Source organism: Haematobia irritans, chromosome 2 (assembly GCF_050003625.1).
Source record: "Haematobia irritans isolate KBUSLIRL chromosome 2, ASM5000362v1, whole genome shotgun sequence".
Classification (NCBI taxonomy): Eukaryota; Metazoa; Arthropoda; class Insecta; order Diptera; family Muscidae; genus Haematobia; species Haematobia irritans.
The window spans coordinates 174,645,362-174,661,623 of NC_134398.1; the positions used below are offsets into that span (position 1 = coordinate 174,645,362).

At 31.5% G+C, this 16,262-nt stretch overlaps 1 protein-coding gene across 8 annotated transcripts in view; it reads left to right on the top strand.

Moving 5' to 3' along the window:
* Window positions 1-16,262, top strand: part of Pde11 (Phosphodiesterase 11) — a 355,629-nt gene that overhangs the window by 230,935 nt on the left and 108,432 nt on the right. For 2 of the 8 annotated variants that reach the window (XM_075296857.1, XM_075296858.1), the window contains exon 2: window positions 5,004-6,119. The exons of the other annotated variants lie outside the window; for them this stretch is intronic. In XM_075296857.1, the coding sequence (XP_075152972.1) occupies window positions 5,747-6,119 (373 nt within the window). In that variant the 5' untranslated portion in view covers window positions 5,004-5,746. The remainder of the gene's footprint in view (window positions 1-5,003; window positions 6,120-16,262) is intronic. 8 annotated transcript variants of the gene reach the window in all.

Below are 16,262 nucleotides of genomic sequence, written 5' to 3' on the forward strand. Positions count from 1 at the left end.
AAAAATATTACACTCAGTAAAGGAATTAATTAAAAAGTGGCACAACATTACAAAAAAGTGTCACAAAATTGTAAAAAGTAACATAAAAGTATCAATGTTTAAAAAAGATGACAAATTTGTCACATCACTGAATGAATGAAATTAAATTAATTCAATATAAATTATATTGAATCCAAAATCTAATTAAAATATTTTAAATAAAATACATTAAAATTATTTCAATTAAAAAAAAGTGGCAAATTTGTCACTAACGTGGCACCACACAGAGTCCCATTTCTATGAAGCTCCTTTAGTGCTACGTTAGCTAACGAACATTTGAAGCTTACAATGTATATATATGCCATTTTGCCTACACTGAAAAAAATATTTACGTGATATTAAAGATTACGCAACCTCAATTTTAGGATGCGCAAATTACACACTATTAAGGACAAATTTCTTTAAAATAATGAAATTTTAATTAAATTAAAGTTAAGATTATAAACTTTCTTCAAAAAAAATTTTTTTTTCATTAAATTTAGGACACACATTTTGAAAATTTGCATCACTTCGTTAAAGTTGCATGTCTTTAAACTGAGGCAAATTTTCCTTAAGGTAAAGAAACACGTTTTTTATTTAAAGAAATCGTCCTTAAATTAACTGAAATATTGAATCTTTAGATTTAAGATAAAAACGCTTCAAATATAGGCTAAGACTTATTTTGAGGATTTAGCATCTTTAGTTTAAACTTTCTTCAACCAATTTATTTTTCATTAAATTTAGGACACACATTTTGAAAATTTGCGTCACTTCGTTAAAGTTGCATGTCTTTAAATTGAGGCAAAATTTCCTTAAAGTAAAGAAACACGTTTTTGAGTTAAAGAAATCGTCCTTAAATTAACTGAAATATTGAATCTTTAGATTTAAGATAAAAACGCTTCAAATATAGGCTAAGACTTATTTTGAGGATTTAGCATCTTTAGTTTAAAGTTTTTTTTTTTGGAATTAAGAAAATATTTTTTACTTCGAAGTATCCATCATAATATGGATTTTTAACTGTCATTTTTTTGTACGTGAGTAGCTTTATTAATATACCCGAAAAATAGAATGAAAAATCGATAAATGAGATCTGTATTCTAATTTTAATTTTATAGATCCTAGATTTAAAGCCAGATAGGTCGCTAAAAATGTCTTTTTTAAAGAACTCACATCTTTGACTCGGAATCAATACCAAAATCGTTAAAGGAAGATCAAAATCTTTGGATCCAATAAACTTTTTTTTTTTTTTTGAATTTATATATTCCATATGCCAGTTAGGAACTTTACTGCTGAAAATTTTACAGTTAAATTCAAAGGGAGAAAAAATATTTCCATTTTTCTTATTAACGGGCAGTTAAAGCCTAATGCAGCTACATGAAAATGGCCGTTAACGAATGGAATGAAATTAATTTAATTTTAATTATATTAAATTAAAATTTATTGTTAATAATTTAAATTAATTAAAAAACAAGTATATACGGCCGTAAGTTCGGCCAGGCCGAAGCTTATATACCCTCCATCATGGATTGCGTAGAAACTTCTTCTAAACACTGCCATCCACAATCGAATTACTTAAGTTGCGGTAACGCTTGCCGATGGCAAGGTATCTTGAAACCTCCTAACACCATCTTCTAAATTGTATATAAGTCCATACGTGGTATATATTAAATCGAAAAAGATCGATCCAATACGTATATAATTCAGTTTGACAAAGTAGACATAAAATTTTGACAAAATTTTCTACAGAAATAAAATTTTAACAAAATTTTCTATAGAAATAAAATTTTCACAAAATTTTCTATAGAAATAAAATCTTGGTAGATTATTTTTGGCTCGATTGGCAACCATGATTATGAACCGAATAAAATTTGAACAAAATTTTCTATAGAAATAAAATTTTGACAATGATGAAAATTTTATTATGAACCGAATAAAATTTTAACAAAATTTTCTCTAGAAATAAATTTTGACAAAATTTTCTATAGAAATAAAATTTTGACAAAATTTTCTATAGAAATAAAATTTTGGTAGACTATTTTTGGCTCTAGTGGCAACCATGATTATGAACCGATATGGACCAATTTTTGTGTGATTGGACCAATTTTGGTATGGTTGTTAGCGACCATATACTAACACCACGTTCCTAATTTGAACCGGATCGGATGAATTTTGCTCCTCCAAGAGGCTCCGGAGGTCAAATCTGGAGAACGTTTTATATGGGGGCTATATATAATTATGGACCGATATGGACCAATTCTGGCACGCTTGTTAAAGATCATATACTAACACCATGTTCCAAATTACAACCGGATTGGATGAAATTTGCTTCTCTTGGAGACTTCGCAAGCCAAATCTGGGGATCGGTTTATATGGGGGCTATATATAATTATGAACCGATGTGGACCAATTTTTGCATGGTTGTTAGAGACCATATACCAATATCATGTACCAAATTTCAGGCGGATCGGATGTAATTTGCTTCTCTTTGAGGCTCCGGAACCCAAATCTGGGGATCGGTTTATATGGGCGCTATATATAATTATGGACCGATGTGGACCAATTTTTGCACGGTTGTTAGAGACCATATACCAACACCATGTACCAAATTTCAGCCGGATCGGATGCAATTTGCTTCTCTTTGAGGCTCCGTAAGCCAAATCTGGAGATCGGTTTATATGGGGTCTATATATAATTATGGACCGATGTGGACCAATTTTTGCATGGTTGTTAGAGACCATATACCAACATCATGTACCGAATTTCAGCCGGATCGGATGAAATTTGCTTCTCTTTGAGGCTCCGCAAGCCAAATCTGGGGATCGGTTTATATGGGGGCTATATATAATTATGGACCGATGTGGACCAATTTTTGCATGATTGTTAGAGACCATATACCAACACCATGTACCTAATTTCAGCCGGATCGGATGAAATTTGCTTCTCTTTGAGGCTCCGCAAGCCAAATCTGGGGATCGGTTTATATGGGGGCTATATATAATTATGGACCGATGTGGACCAATTTTTGCATGATTGTTAGAGACCATATACCAACACCATGTACCAAATTTCAGCCGGATCGGATGAAATATGCTTCTCTTAGAGGCTCCACAAGCCAAATCTGGGGATCGGTTTATATGGGGGCTATATATAATTAACGACCGATATGGACCAATTTTTGCATGGTTGTTAGAGACCACATACCAACATCTTGTACCAAATTTCAGCCGGATCGGATGAAATATGTTTCTGTTAGAGGCTCCACAATCCAAATCTGAGGGTCCCTTTATATGGGGGCTATACGTAAAAGTGGACCGATATGGCCCATTTTCAATTCCATCCGACCTACATCGATAACAACTACTTGTGCCAAGTTTCAAGTCGATAGCTTGTTTCGTTCGGAAGTTAGCGTGATTTCAACCGACGGACGGACGGACGGACATGCTCAGATCGACTCAGAATTTCACCTCGACCCAGAATATATATATTTTATGGGGTCTTAGAAAAATATTTCGATGTATTACAAACGGAATGACAAAGTTAATATACCCCCATCCTATGATGGAGGGATAAAAAACTTAAAATTTGCTTTTATGCTTTTATAGCCTAGGTCAAGATTAAAATTTTTATTATTTTTTTTTTTTTTTTTTAAAAAACTTTTCTACATAAATTTTGGCTGCCGCAAAGAAGCGATACATTTTCTGTTTTCACATATTCAACATGAGTTGACTACTTTCGCCAACCAACATCAACCCCCACTGACTTAGTGAAGGTCAAACCCCTTTATCCTGTTTTAAATTTCCCAACATCTGAAGTTTATTAAGGACATTCTTCTATCACGCATTGACGCATGAATGCTCAACGACACGTACATTGTGCCAATGTGGTGTCATTCCTTTGACATGCCGGGCATGTATGTTCTACGAAAAGTAAGCACGTGTCCGGAAATTTCATATAAGCCCATAGATACATACACACATATGTACATACGCTCGCACATATGTGCTTATTTTTTAGGTCCCCACAAATCCTAGAACAAATTCTATACCAAATGTCTCTATGCGAATTTAATTTAATAAAACCAATTCATTGGGTGCCACCATTGTTGCTATTAGAGCATGACGGTCACCAACCACACAGACAAACAATGCAGACATACATATTATATGTTTGTTGCGTATTGGGATTTTATAATATTTTATTTATAATCAATAGCTGCTGGATCTCTGGATACATTTTATTAAAATATTAAAGCGTTATAGGAAAATATTAATATTTGAATCCCATTTATTTTTTTTTGTTCCATAAAAAGATCAAGTTTCTAAATTTTTATTGTTAAAAAAGGTTTATACTACTTAAATTTAACACAGCTTTTGAGTTTTTTTTTGCCTTAAAGTGCAAAGAAATTGGTCCTTTGAAAATAATGTCATTCTATTAAAAATTTAATTCATCTCAATTTTTTTATAAAAAATTGTTTAGAGTAAGAAGACCCCATAGTAAAATTTCCTATTCGATGGTCAATGCTTTAGTAAAAGCCTTACCAAGGGTATAGAAAAAATGGAACCTTTGGCCTTAAGTTTAAACAGAGAAATTTTTTTAGATCTTGAAGAGAGTTATGAAATGGGACTTTCAATGAAATTTAAATTAATATAAATTATTTAAACTAAGCTTTAATTAATTAAATTAAATTGGTTTAAATTAATCTAAATGAAATGACAAGAAAATTAAATTCCATTTATGTTATTTATTTTCTTTTTTTTTATTTTTTATGAAGTTAGATTTTTGGAAATCCTATTTTCGCATTTTCCACCAAATACTGAATATATCTCCACTTTCTCGCCCTATCCCTCTTCTGCCCAAAATCAAAGTAAATCAAATGAGATGTTGTCAAAAATATATAATAATTGTCCCTGTAGTTATTTTACCACTTAAATTTTATTATAATTTTTGAACACGAAATTAATTAGGAAACATCTTTTTTATATTAGAGCTATAAAACCAAGAAAAAACATAGACACAAAAAGTTAAACTTAATTCAATTAAGGCGAAAAACAAAACTTAATAGAAAAAGTTCTGCGTATAAAATTTTATGGAAAAAGAGATCATAGGAAACAAAAGTGAAGAAAGTAATAAAAATAAAAAATACAGCGATTCTTCAAAGGCGGAGAACAATTTTTGTGATTATGAACAACTTTAATTTTTTGCTAAATGAACACAATCAACAACAGCAGCAGCACGAAAAGGAAAAACAACTAAAAATAAATAAATTAAGAGGTTCAATTTCATTGAAATCAAGAATTTTATTACAAACTTCAAAGAAATTTAATTATACCCCAAAGACAAATAGCAGAAGGCGACCAAGTAATTGCTTAACAACTGCCAAAACAACAAAAGCCCATAAGTCATCGTCAGCAACTCGAGGAACTAAGACGGCAACACTAAAATCCGTAAAATTATCGTTTGCCATTCCTAGGAGGATATTAAAAACGAGTGACAGCAGCAAAAAGATCAAAAGTACCGCAACTTTTGACTTTGTTGGAAACTTTAAAATCGAAAAGTGTATTACAGATAATCCAACTACAACTAACCAGTTTACACCAATTGGAAGCGCAATTATTTTGTATACGTTTCCCAGGAAATCCTTAAAGCCCACTCTGAAGTTTTATAAACATTTTTTAAAATTAAATTCATTAAAACGGAGGGTTTAACATTTGCATTGTTAGCAGGCCCCATGGGCCAGGCTGCCAGTATGTGTCGATTTCGTGGTTGTCGTTACAAAAAGAATAAAAACAATAAAAATAGTAACCCACAGCAAGCGCAGCAGCATCAACAACAACAACAACATCAACAATATCTACATAATTCATCATCTTCATCCATAATAAGCACATCGCCAGTGGCTATAGAAAATACACACAACAATGTTGCCGCAATACCTAAAACAACAGAAGCCACAATACCACCTGAACCACAGCAAATAACATCTCCAACGACAACAATAACAACAACAACACTCGCACCACCCACAACACATTTTACTTATCTGCCTGCCGAAGAGCCATTATTGTCAACTCCCAACTACCCATTAGTAGTAGATGCTGCAGGTAAGCCCCTTAGCACACTTTATCTCATTTCGCTCACACCTTCTCTCCTACTCTCAAGTGTATAAAATTATGAAATTTAATATTACAGAGAGTTTAAGTGTATGACTGGCGATATGTGTGTAAGAGAGAGTATCAACTCACGTAAAACTAGACAGATAACATTCACACAGCCATGTTGATATTGCAACGAATAACCACAAAGCACAAAACCACACAAGTTGGTGTTTATTTACACTGTTGCTTTACAGGCCACTATGGCCTATGGGTAATGTGAACAACAGAAGTTTAGTTATATTACATTACTCATACTCTACTCGTCAACAATATTGTTTGGGGAAAAGGAATTAACATAGTTTGTACGTGAGTGTGTTTGTATGTGGTAATTCCTTAATCTTTTAATGAGTATTCATGAATTATGGGTTATATATATGTGCGATAAGTATACATATATAATAATTAACCCACTGTGGATTAAAATGAACATTTTATATTTATTTCCTATAACATACAACTTTGTGGTCAGCGTGTTGTGGCTTTGTACAAAATACTTAATGCCAAGAAAGAGATGAATTTAGCTCCATCCACCTATGGCATATGTTTTAAGTGTCACTTTATTTAACCACTTAGCAATTTCCGCCCGTTCTACTGTCTACAACTTTTTGTTATAAACAAAATTTTGAAGGACTAAATTTTTTGAATTTCATACAGATTTATATATACCTCCTTTGTTTAAGTTAATCGAGGTGTAATTTCTATAAAATGTAATTTCTATAAAAAAACCAAAGAATTGATGAAAACTATAGCGTTTCTATTGTCGTAGAATGTGCTAAAAATTTTTAGCTTATATCAAGATAAAAACATTTCAGAAAAGTTGCGATGCATTTTTCAATAAACATGGTAGCTGACACGAAGTGTAACCAATTCCAACGACAATATTTTTTGTGTCATAACATGTTTTTTTCATACAAATATCTGTGTGTGAGAAATCTAATTAGCGAAATTCATTCACATTTAATTCACCACCTGTAAAATTGACTATTGCTCTTTGTCACAACTCTATAGAAAATTTTGTCAAAATTTTATTTCTATAAAATATTTTGTCAAAAATTTATTTCTATAGAACACTTTGTCAAAATTTTATTTCTATTAAAAATTTTGTCAAAATTTTATCTCTATAAAAAATTTTGTCAAAATTTTATCCCTCTAGAAAATTTTGTCTAAATTTTATCTCTCTAGAAAATATCAATATTTTATCTTTTTAGAAAAATTTGTCAAAATTGTATTTCTTTAGAAAATTTAGTCAAAATTGTATCTCTATGGAAAATTTTGTAAAATTATTTTTCTATAGAAAATTTGTCAAACTTTTATTTCTATAGAAAATTTTGTCAAAATTTTATTTCTATATAAAATACTGTCAAAGTTTTATCTCTATAGAAAATTTTGTCAAAATTGTATCTCTATAGAAAATTTTGTCAAAATTTTATTTCTATAGAAAATTTTGACAAAGTTTTATCTTTATGGAAAGTGTTGTCAAAATTTTATAGCTATAGAAAATGTTGTCAAAATTTTATCTCTATAGAAAATGTTGTCAAAACTTTAGTTCTATAGAAAAATTTTTCGAAATTTTATCTCTATAGAATATTTTGTCAAAATTTTATCTCTACAGAAAATTTTGTCAAAATTTTATCTCTATAGAAAATTTTGTTAAAATTTTATCTCTATAGACAATTTTGTCAAAATTTTATCTCTATAGAAAATTTTGTCAAAACTTTATTTCTATAGAAAATTTTATCAAAATTTTATCTCTATAGAAAATGTTGTCAAAATTTTATCTCTATAGAAAATGTTGTCAAAATTTTATCTCTATAGAAAACTTTATCTCTATAAAAATTGTTAGCACTTTAGAAAATTTTGCCAAAATTTTATTTCTTTACAATATTTTGTCAAAATTTTATTTCTATAAAAAATTTTGTCGAAATTTTATCTCTCCAGAAAATCTTGTCGAAATTTTATCTCTCCAGAAAATTTTGTCAAAATTTTATTTCTATAGAAAATTTTTCAAAATTTTATTTCTATAGAAAATTTTGTCAAAATTTTATTTCTACAGAAAATTTTGTCAAATGAAGATAGAGGAAGCACGCTCAAAAACAAACCCAGCCAAATACATACAAATCGATGATTTGAGTTTGGCAAAGGAAAAGAGATATGTTGGCAAATTTGTTTAGGCAGTAGCCGACTATCAAACCCTTTTTCGGGAGGTTCAAGTGTAGTTCACGTTGGGTTGAGTGAATTACCCGAATTTATTCTGATAATTGGTTGATAGTTTTGCTGCAAGTAGAGGATGCTGATGAGGAATGTGGTAATTCCGAAACAGCTGTACATCCAACCATCTTGCAGTCTATAGGGCTTTGCCCAAATAAATTTGACAAGCATACTTTTCCTCTGTTGGTTAAGCTACACTTGTAGTTTAGTCAATGCATGGCTTTAAGCTGAGATCAAAAAACAAAAAAACAACAATAACGATTGAAGAGAAGCCAACAATAACAAACAAAACGAATGAAGATAGAGGACGCACGCTCAAAAACAAACCCAGCCAAATACATACAAATCGATGATTTGAGTTTGGCAAAGGAAAAGAGATATGCTGGCAAATTTGTTTAGGCAGTAGCCGACTATCAAACCCTTTTTCGGGAGGTTCAAGTGTAGTTCACGTTGGGTTGAGTGAATTACCCCAATTTATTCTGATAATTGGTTGATAGTTTTGCTGCAAGTAGAGGATGCTGATGAGGAATGTGGTAATTCCGAAACAGCTGTACATCCAACCATCTTGCAGTCTATAGGGCTTTGCCCAAATAAAATTGACAAACATTCTTTTCCTCTGTTGGTTAAGCTACTCTTGTAGTTTAGTCAATGTATGGTTTTAAGCTGAAATAAAAAACAACAAAAATTTTATTTCTATAAAAAATTTTGTCAAAAATTTTTTTCTACAGAAAATTTTGTAAAAATTTTATTTTTATAAAAGATTTTGTCAAAAATTTATTTCTATAGAAAATTTTGTCAAAAATTTATTTCTATAGAAAATTTGTCAAAATTTTATTTCTACAGAAAATTTTGTCAAAATTTTATCTCTATAGAAAATTTTGTCAAAAAAATTTTTTTCTATAGAACATTTTTTAAAAATTTTATTTGTATAGAAAATTTTGTCAAAATTTTATTTGTGTAGAAAATTTTGTCAAAATTGTATACCTACAAAAAATTTGGTCAACATTTTATTTCTATAAAAAATTTTATCAAAATTATATTTCCTTAGAAAAGTTTGTTAAAACTGTATTTCTATGGAAAATTTTATCAAAACTTTATTTCTATAGAAAATTTTGTAAAAATTTTATTTATATAGAAAATTTTGTCGAAATTTTATTTATATAGAAACTTTTATGGAAATGTTATTTCCATAGAACATTTTGTCAAAATTTTATATCTATAGAAAATTTTGTCACAATTTTATCTCTATAGAAAATTTTGTCAAAATTTTATTTCTACAGAAAATTTTTTTAACATTTTATTTCTACAGACAAATATGTCAAAATTTTATCGCTATAGAAAATTTTGTCAAAATTTTCTCTCTATAGAAAATGTTGTCAAAATTTTATTTCTATAGAAAATTTTGTCAAAATTTTATTTTTATAGCAATTTTATTTCTATAGAAAATTTTGTCAAATTTTTATTTCTATAGATAATTTGTTAAAATTTTATTTCTATAGGAAACTTTGTCAAAATATTATTTTTATAGAAAATTTTGTCAAAACTTTATTTCTATAGAAAATTTTGTCAAAATTTTTTTTCTTATTATATTACATGTTAGCCTGATACCGAAACAGGCAATTGACGTCCAAATGCATTATATCTAATTATACAATTATTTTTCGAGCTTTATGGACAGATACAGATTAAGGAACATGGTTAATAGAGCCATTGAAAAGAAAACGCCAGATACAAATCTATACACGCCTGGACTGTACATGTTTCGGTTCTTTTTTTTCTATAGAAAATGTTGTCAAAATTTTATTTCTGCAGAAAATTGAAGTAACCCTTATGTGGATGGGAATATTTTGCAAAATCTACAAAAAGCCACAAATTCTAATTCTACCAAAATAAATTATCGTACCAATATATATAGAGTAAAATAGGCTTCAAGTTTATATTAGAATGTATGCATATGGTGTTGTAACTATAATTAGCACAGCTACAGTACAGTACAGATAAAATAGCTTTCAGTTTAGAAAACAATCTTAAGAAGTTCAATCATACGTTTCCATCTATGGCCTTTACCACAATATTAGCAATTCGATTGTGTGACATTGGCTTTAATAGTGTTTTTTTCACGATCTATGGAAGAGTGTACATAAAATTTGAAACGGCTTCAGCCCTACTTGTTTGAAAATAACGTAAATGTTCTATTGAATAATTGTACAACGAAGTTTTTGTTCTACTTTGATTTAGTAGTTTTAAATGGGTTTCTGTGATTTTTCTAAAATACACAAAAACAAATTTACATATAACCTTATAATCGAAAATCTCCACCTTCTATTTTTTTCTTGATATTTATTTCTTTCCTCACCACCCATGAATAACTGTAGATTACTTCACAAAATACCATTACGAATTACAACATTTTTATTTTAACATATCCATCATTGTCTTTAAACTTTAATGACAAATGCTTCAATAATCCCGCCAAAGAGAAAACAAATACCACTCCCGGGATTTACAACAACGAAATAAAAATAAGCGAAAAAAAAAACAAAAATCTTTAATACAGAGTTAGAACCATCAATCATTGTCGTACTTTTTTTCGTACATTTAAAAATAATAAACTTTTCCCGATGCTTTCGACAAAAGCAACATTATACATGTGTCACATCTATTGCATGGAGAATGAAAAGTGTGGGGAGGGGAGGGAGCGGCCATAAAATATATGGAAGTACTTAATCAAATATTGACGCTAACATATATCCTTGCGTGCTTACATGACTTCAGGATGAATGGATGACATGATGATGCTGGCAATAAGATCTAAAAACAAACATTAAGATTAATTTCCACATTCACATTCCACCCATAAAGGCAATGGAAAATGATACGAAATGAAATATATTTCACTACCATGTTAAGCAAAAGCCACTAACCAATCCTCCCTTACTGTGTTCTAATCATTGTCATGATCATCACCACCATAGTCATCGTCATCGTCACCATTATCATTGCCATATTTTCGGAAGACTAATTTAACCCAAAAAAAAGGGCCTATAAATTTCGTGTGAGCAAATGCATAACTCATAGGGCTCAAGATAACATTGGCAAAATGTTTACAAATGTCTTCCTGTCGTCAGACATCAAACCCAACAACCAACAAGGCAGCCAGCCAACCAGCACCCAGTTACATTGCTTGATACAAATGCCAGCCAGCCAGCCAGCCAGCCATCCTGACTGACATCGTCTTAAATAACAATTATGTAAATGGAGCAAGGAGCAAAAAGCGTGTAGCTAAATTCATTCCCCCCTTTGGCGAGAAACACGAGAAGTGTTATATGGTAAAAATTAAAGGAACTGAAAACAAAAGAAATGATTATGAATCCAAGACTGAAGGACACATTTTATATTACATTGCTTTGTGTGATTTCAAGGATATGAGTTTACTTGAAAATATGGTTACAATTTTGTAAATTTAATATGGTTACTGTTATTATGATATTTTCTGGAGACGTATACAAAGGAAACACTTTGGTAGGCAAAAAAAAAAAAAAAAAAATTGCGCAGAAAATTTTGAGCTCCTAAGCCACATAATGTTTTAATACCCACCTTACATACAAAGGGTCATGGGCTGAATCTCAGTTGCGAGAGAATTTCACCTCTTAGGATGTTACAATGGACGGTGAACTGATGGTAAATTTTAATTTTTACAATTTCTTGGGAAAGTTTTCTTAGCCCAATGAATTTTTCATTATTCCAAGTATGTTTCAAAAATATTATGAAATAACGTGGAAATAAAATGCAAAAACCGTACGAAAAACTTTAAGAAGAAGAAAACTTTGGTGGTTAATGTGGTAAAGATTTGGTGCCAATGATTCTTTTCTTTATTTTTTGTTAATTTTTCCTGTCATGAAATGGAAGAACTTGTTAACCCTTAAATGCGCCCTGTAACTTTTAAGATACAACCAGAAAAAAAATCATACGTCCTAAAATTTTTACCGAATGCTATGAAATTAAGTTTGTTGTATTTAATACATCATAACGCTATTTCTAAAATATATTTTTCAGGAAAATTTGTTGTACTTCTGAGTAATCTGCAATCAAAATTAAAAATCAAATTTTGACCAAAAATTCAAAAAAAAAAAAAACTATAAATTGGAAGATCAATAATATTTACCAGAGATATATTGGTAAAAAACTAAGTAGTATAAAATATATCTCTATTCTCTACCAAAATCAAGTTGTTTATTTGTAAATAAAAACTTAGTTTAATGCTCACTGTATTTTTTACAAGACAACCTCTATTTTTTTTTTAATAAAAAACCCATAAGTTTTAAATCTGGTATACAAATGTTCTTTATTTATAATTTTGCATATTATATATTTTTTTCGGAGGAATCGATGATCTTGTGCATTTAACGGTTAAATGGGGTATTTAAATAATAAAAATGTCAGAAAATTGTCTTTATCTTAAAACGCTTTATGGAAATCTCAAAAAATTTAATCAAATTTAGTAAAATTTTCGCACAAGGCGGATCATTTTTCTGTGCCGGTTTTTTTATACCCTCTACCATAGAATGGAGGGCATACTAACTTTGCCATTCCGTTTGTAATGCACCGAATATTATTAAAATTATGTGTTAATCTTGCGATCCATCAGTCCGTCAGTCCAGCGGTTCGCCCACAAGAGCATCCGTCCGTCCATCCGTCTGTAGAAACACGCTAACTTCCAAACGAAACAAGCTATCGAACTACATGTAGATATAACCCTAATAAAACCGATCCCAAGATTTGGCATCTGAAGCCTAACATATTGCTTGAGCAAATATTCTCCGATCCAATAGAATTTTGGTACGTGTTTTCATTAAAAGGGGTTTCTTTTAAAGTTTTTCGGATTAGGCAAATCAAGTGTTGCAATCTGCCTTCATCTCGCCTTAATTCAATTTTTGGCAATGAAGCTCCTTCAAGTATGTATGAATTTAGCCGAGGTCGTAGTTCTCTCCAAAATGAATTTCGTGAAGGTCGTCCAAAATCAGTTGTTGTTCCGGAAATCATTGATCACCGTCATGAGACTTATCGTAAGATTGAGAAAACCCTATGCAACTGTTGTCCCAGCATACATTCCATATTGCATGAAAATTTGACCGTAAATAAAATTTGTATACCACACAATTTATTACTCCTTCAAAACCAGGCTCTTGTCGATTGGTCGAAAAAATGCTCGAAGCACTGCGTTCGTATTGATCACTTCGAACACGTCTATGATGTCGCAGGTGATGAATCGTGTATTTACGCATATGAGCCCAAAAGCAAAGAGAAGTCGACTGTATGGGTGTTTCTTTGTGAACCAAATCCAACAAAAGTAGCTCGTCCACTAAGCACTTCTAAGCGATCGCCTGTTTTTTCGGAAAAAAATACATATCGCAATAATACTAGAATAATGTAAAATAGTTAATTCTGAGTGGTACCATTTGTTTACCAGTTGCGTTCTAAAAAATCAGGAAAACTAACCGCGGAAGACGGATTACTGTTCTCAACGACAATGCGAGCTCTCACATATCGGCTCAGGCAACTGCATTTTAGAGCACCCAAAATATCGATTTGATGATTCATCCGCCGTATAGTCCTGACTTGGTAAAGAATGACTTCTTTTTATTTCTTTACGTATCATTTTATTTATACGAATTAATTATTCAACAAGTATATACGGCCGTAAGTTCGGCCAGGCCGAATCTTATGTACCCTTCACAATGGATTGCGTAGAAACTTCTACGAAAGACTGTCATCCACAATCGAAGTACTTGGGTTGTGGTATCTTAAAACTGGTTATCAATGACCATATACTAGCACAATGTACCAAATTTCAACTCACTCGGATGAAATTTGCTCCTCCAAGAGGCTCCAAAACCAAATCTCGAGATCGGTTTATATGGGGCTATATATGATTATGGACTGATATGGACCACTTTTGGCATATCATATACGATCACCACGTACCAAATTTCAAGCAGATCGGATGAATTTTGCTTCTACAAAAGGCACCGGAGGTCAAATCTGGGGATCGGTTTATATGGGAGCTATATATAATTATGTGCTGATAGGAACCAATTCCTGCATGGTTGTTGGATACCATATACTAACATCACGTACATTCGGTTGAAATAATGGGAAGAATTTTGCTCTTCCAAGGGGCTCTGGAGGTCAAATCTGGGGATCGGTTTATATGGGGCCTATATATGATTATGGACCGATTTAAACCAATTTTTGCATGGGAGTTTGAGGCCATATATTAACACCACGTACCAAATTTCAACTGAATCAGAAGAATTTTGGTCTTCCAGGAGGCTCCGGAGGTCAAATCTGGTGATTGGTTTATATGGGGGCTATATATAATTATGGACCGATGTGGACCAATTTTTGCATGGTTGTTAGAGACCATATACTAACACCATGTACCAAATTTCACCCGGATCGGATGAAATTTGCTTCTCTTAGAGGCCTCGCAAGCCAAATCGGGTGATCGGTTTATATGGGGGCTATATATAATCATGGACCGATGTGGACCAATTTTTGCATGGTTGTTAGAGACCATATACTAACACCATGTACCAAATTTCAGCCGGATTGGATGAAATTTGCTTCTCTTAGAGGCCTTGCAAGCCAAATTTGGGGGTCCGTTTATATGGGGGCTATACGTAAAAGTGGACCGATATGGCCCATTTGCAATACCATCCGACCTATACCAATAACAACTACTTGTGCTAAGTTTCAAGTCGATAGCTTGTTTCGTTCGGAAGTTAGCGTGATTTCAACAGACGGACGGACGGACAGACGGACATGCTCAGATCGACTCAGAATTCCACCACGACCCAGAATATATATACTTTATGGGGTCTTAGAGCAATATTTGGATGTGTTACAAACGGAATGACAAAGTTAATATACCCCCAATCCTATGGTGGAGGGTATAATAAAGGAAGAAATAAAATTAAAATAAATAAATAAATAAATGAAAATAAAAAAATAATAATAAAAAAGTTAATGTTTTTCGACTGAAGAGGCAGAATGTATATTTTGGAGATACCTCAATCAGAGTGGCCAAAGAGCTACGACAAGTGGTTCAATCGCAAGAAACAATGTATAGATCTTGTGGGGAATATTTTGAAAAACAATATAGAGATGTTTCAATGATTAATATTTGTTTTTGTTCTCTAATTCCGAAATACAAAAGGCAACCCTCGCACATGGTTTCCAATAACCACCCAGAAAAAAAGAGCTTCCAAAAAAGTAGTTTGGATCCCCAATCTGTGATCCGGAAGTAGTGCAAACTTGTATCATCTCTAATGAGTTTTACATGGGCTTGTCATAGGACGGAAGTACTCCCTTTTTGGATCCTTTGCATTGCTTTAGAAGTTGTGCCCTGGAAGTTAATTTGAATGAAGAAATTTAAAAAGCGAAAAAAAATTATTATCTAATTTTTACAATTTGAAAAACTTTTTCGCTCCGACCAGGGGTTGAACCAGGGTTTGCTGGCACCATAACAGAACACCTTAGCACACTCAGCCACAAACGCCATTGAACATGATGCGTCGAAAGGTCAATTCAAATGTTTGTGATATGATCGTAATACAACACCAATGAATAACATTCTAATTGCTTCTCGAGATGTTCTTTATTAGTATGAACGAAAAAATAAGAAACGCAGGTTCAAATCTCAACAGCGGCAATTTTTTTTTTATCAAATATTTTCTAAAAAATTATTTTTTATGTCATGCATCGTTTTTATTTTTTATTTTCGGCATATATTTTCGTATAAATAAAAAAATAAAAATTCTCGTAATTTGCAAAACCTTATCAAAAGAACTTCCATGAAAGCGAAAAAATTAAACGGCA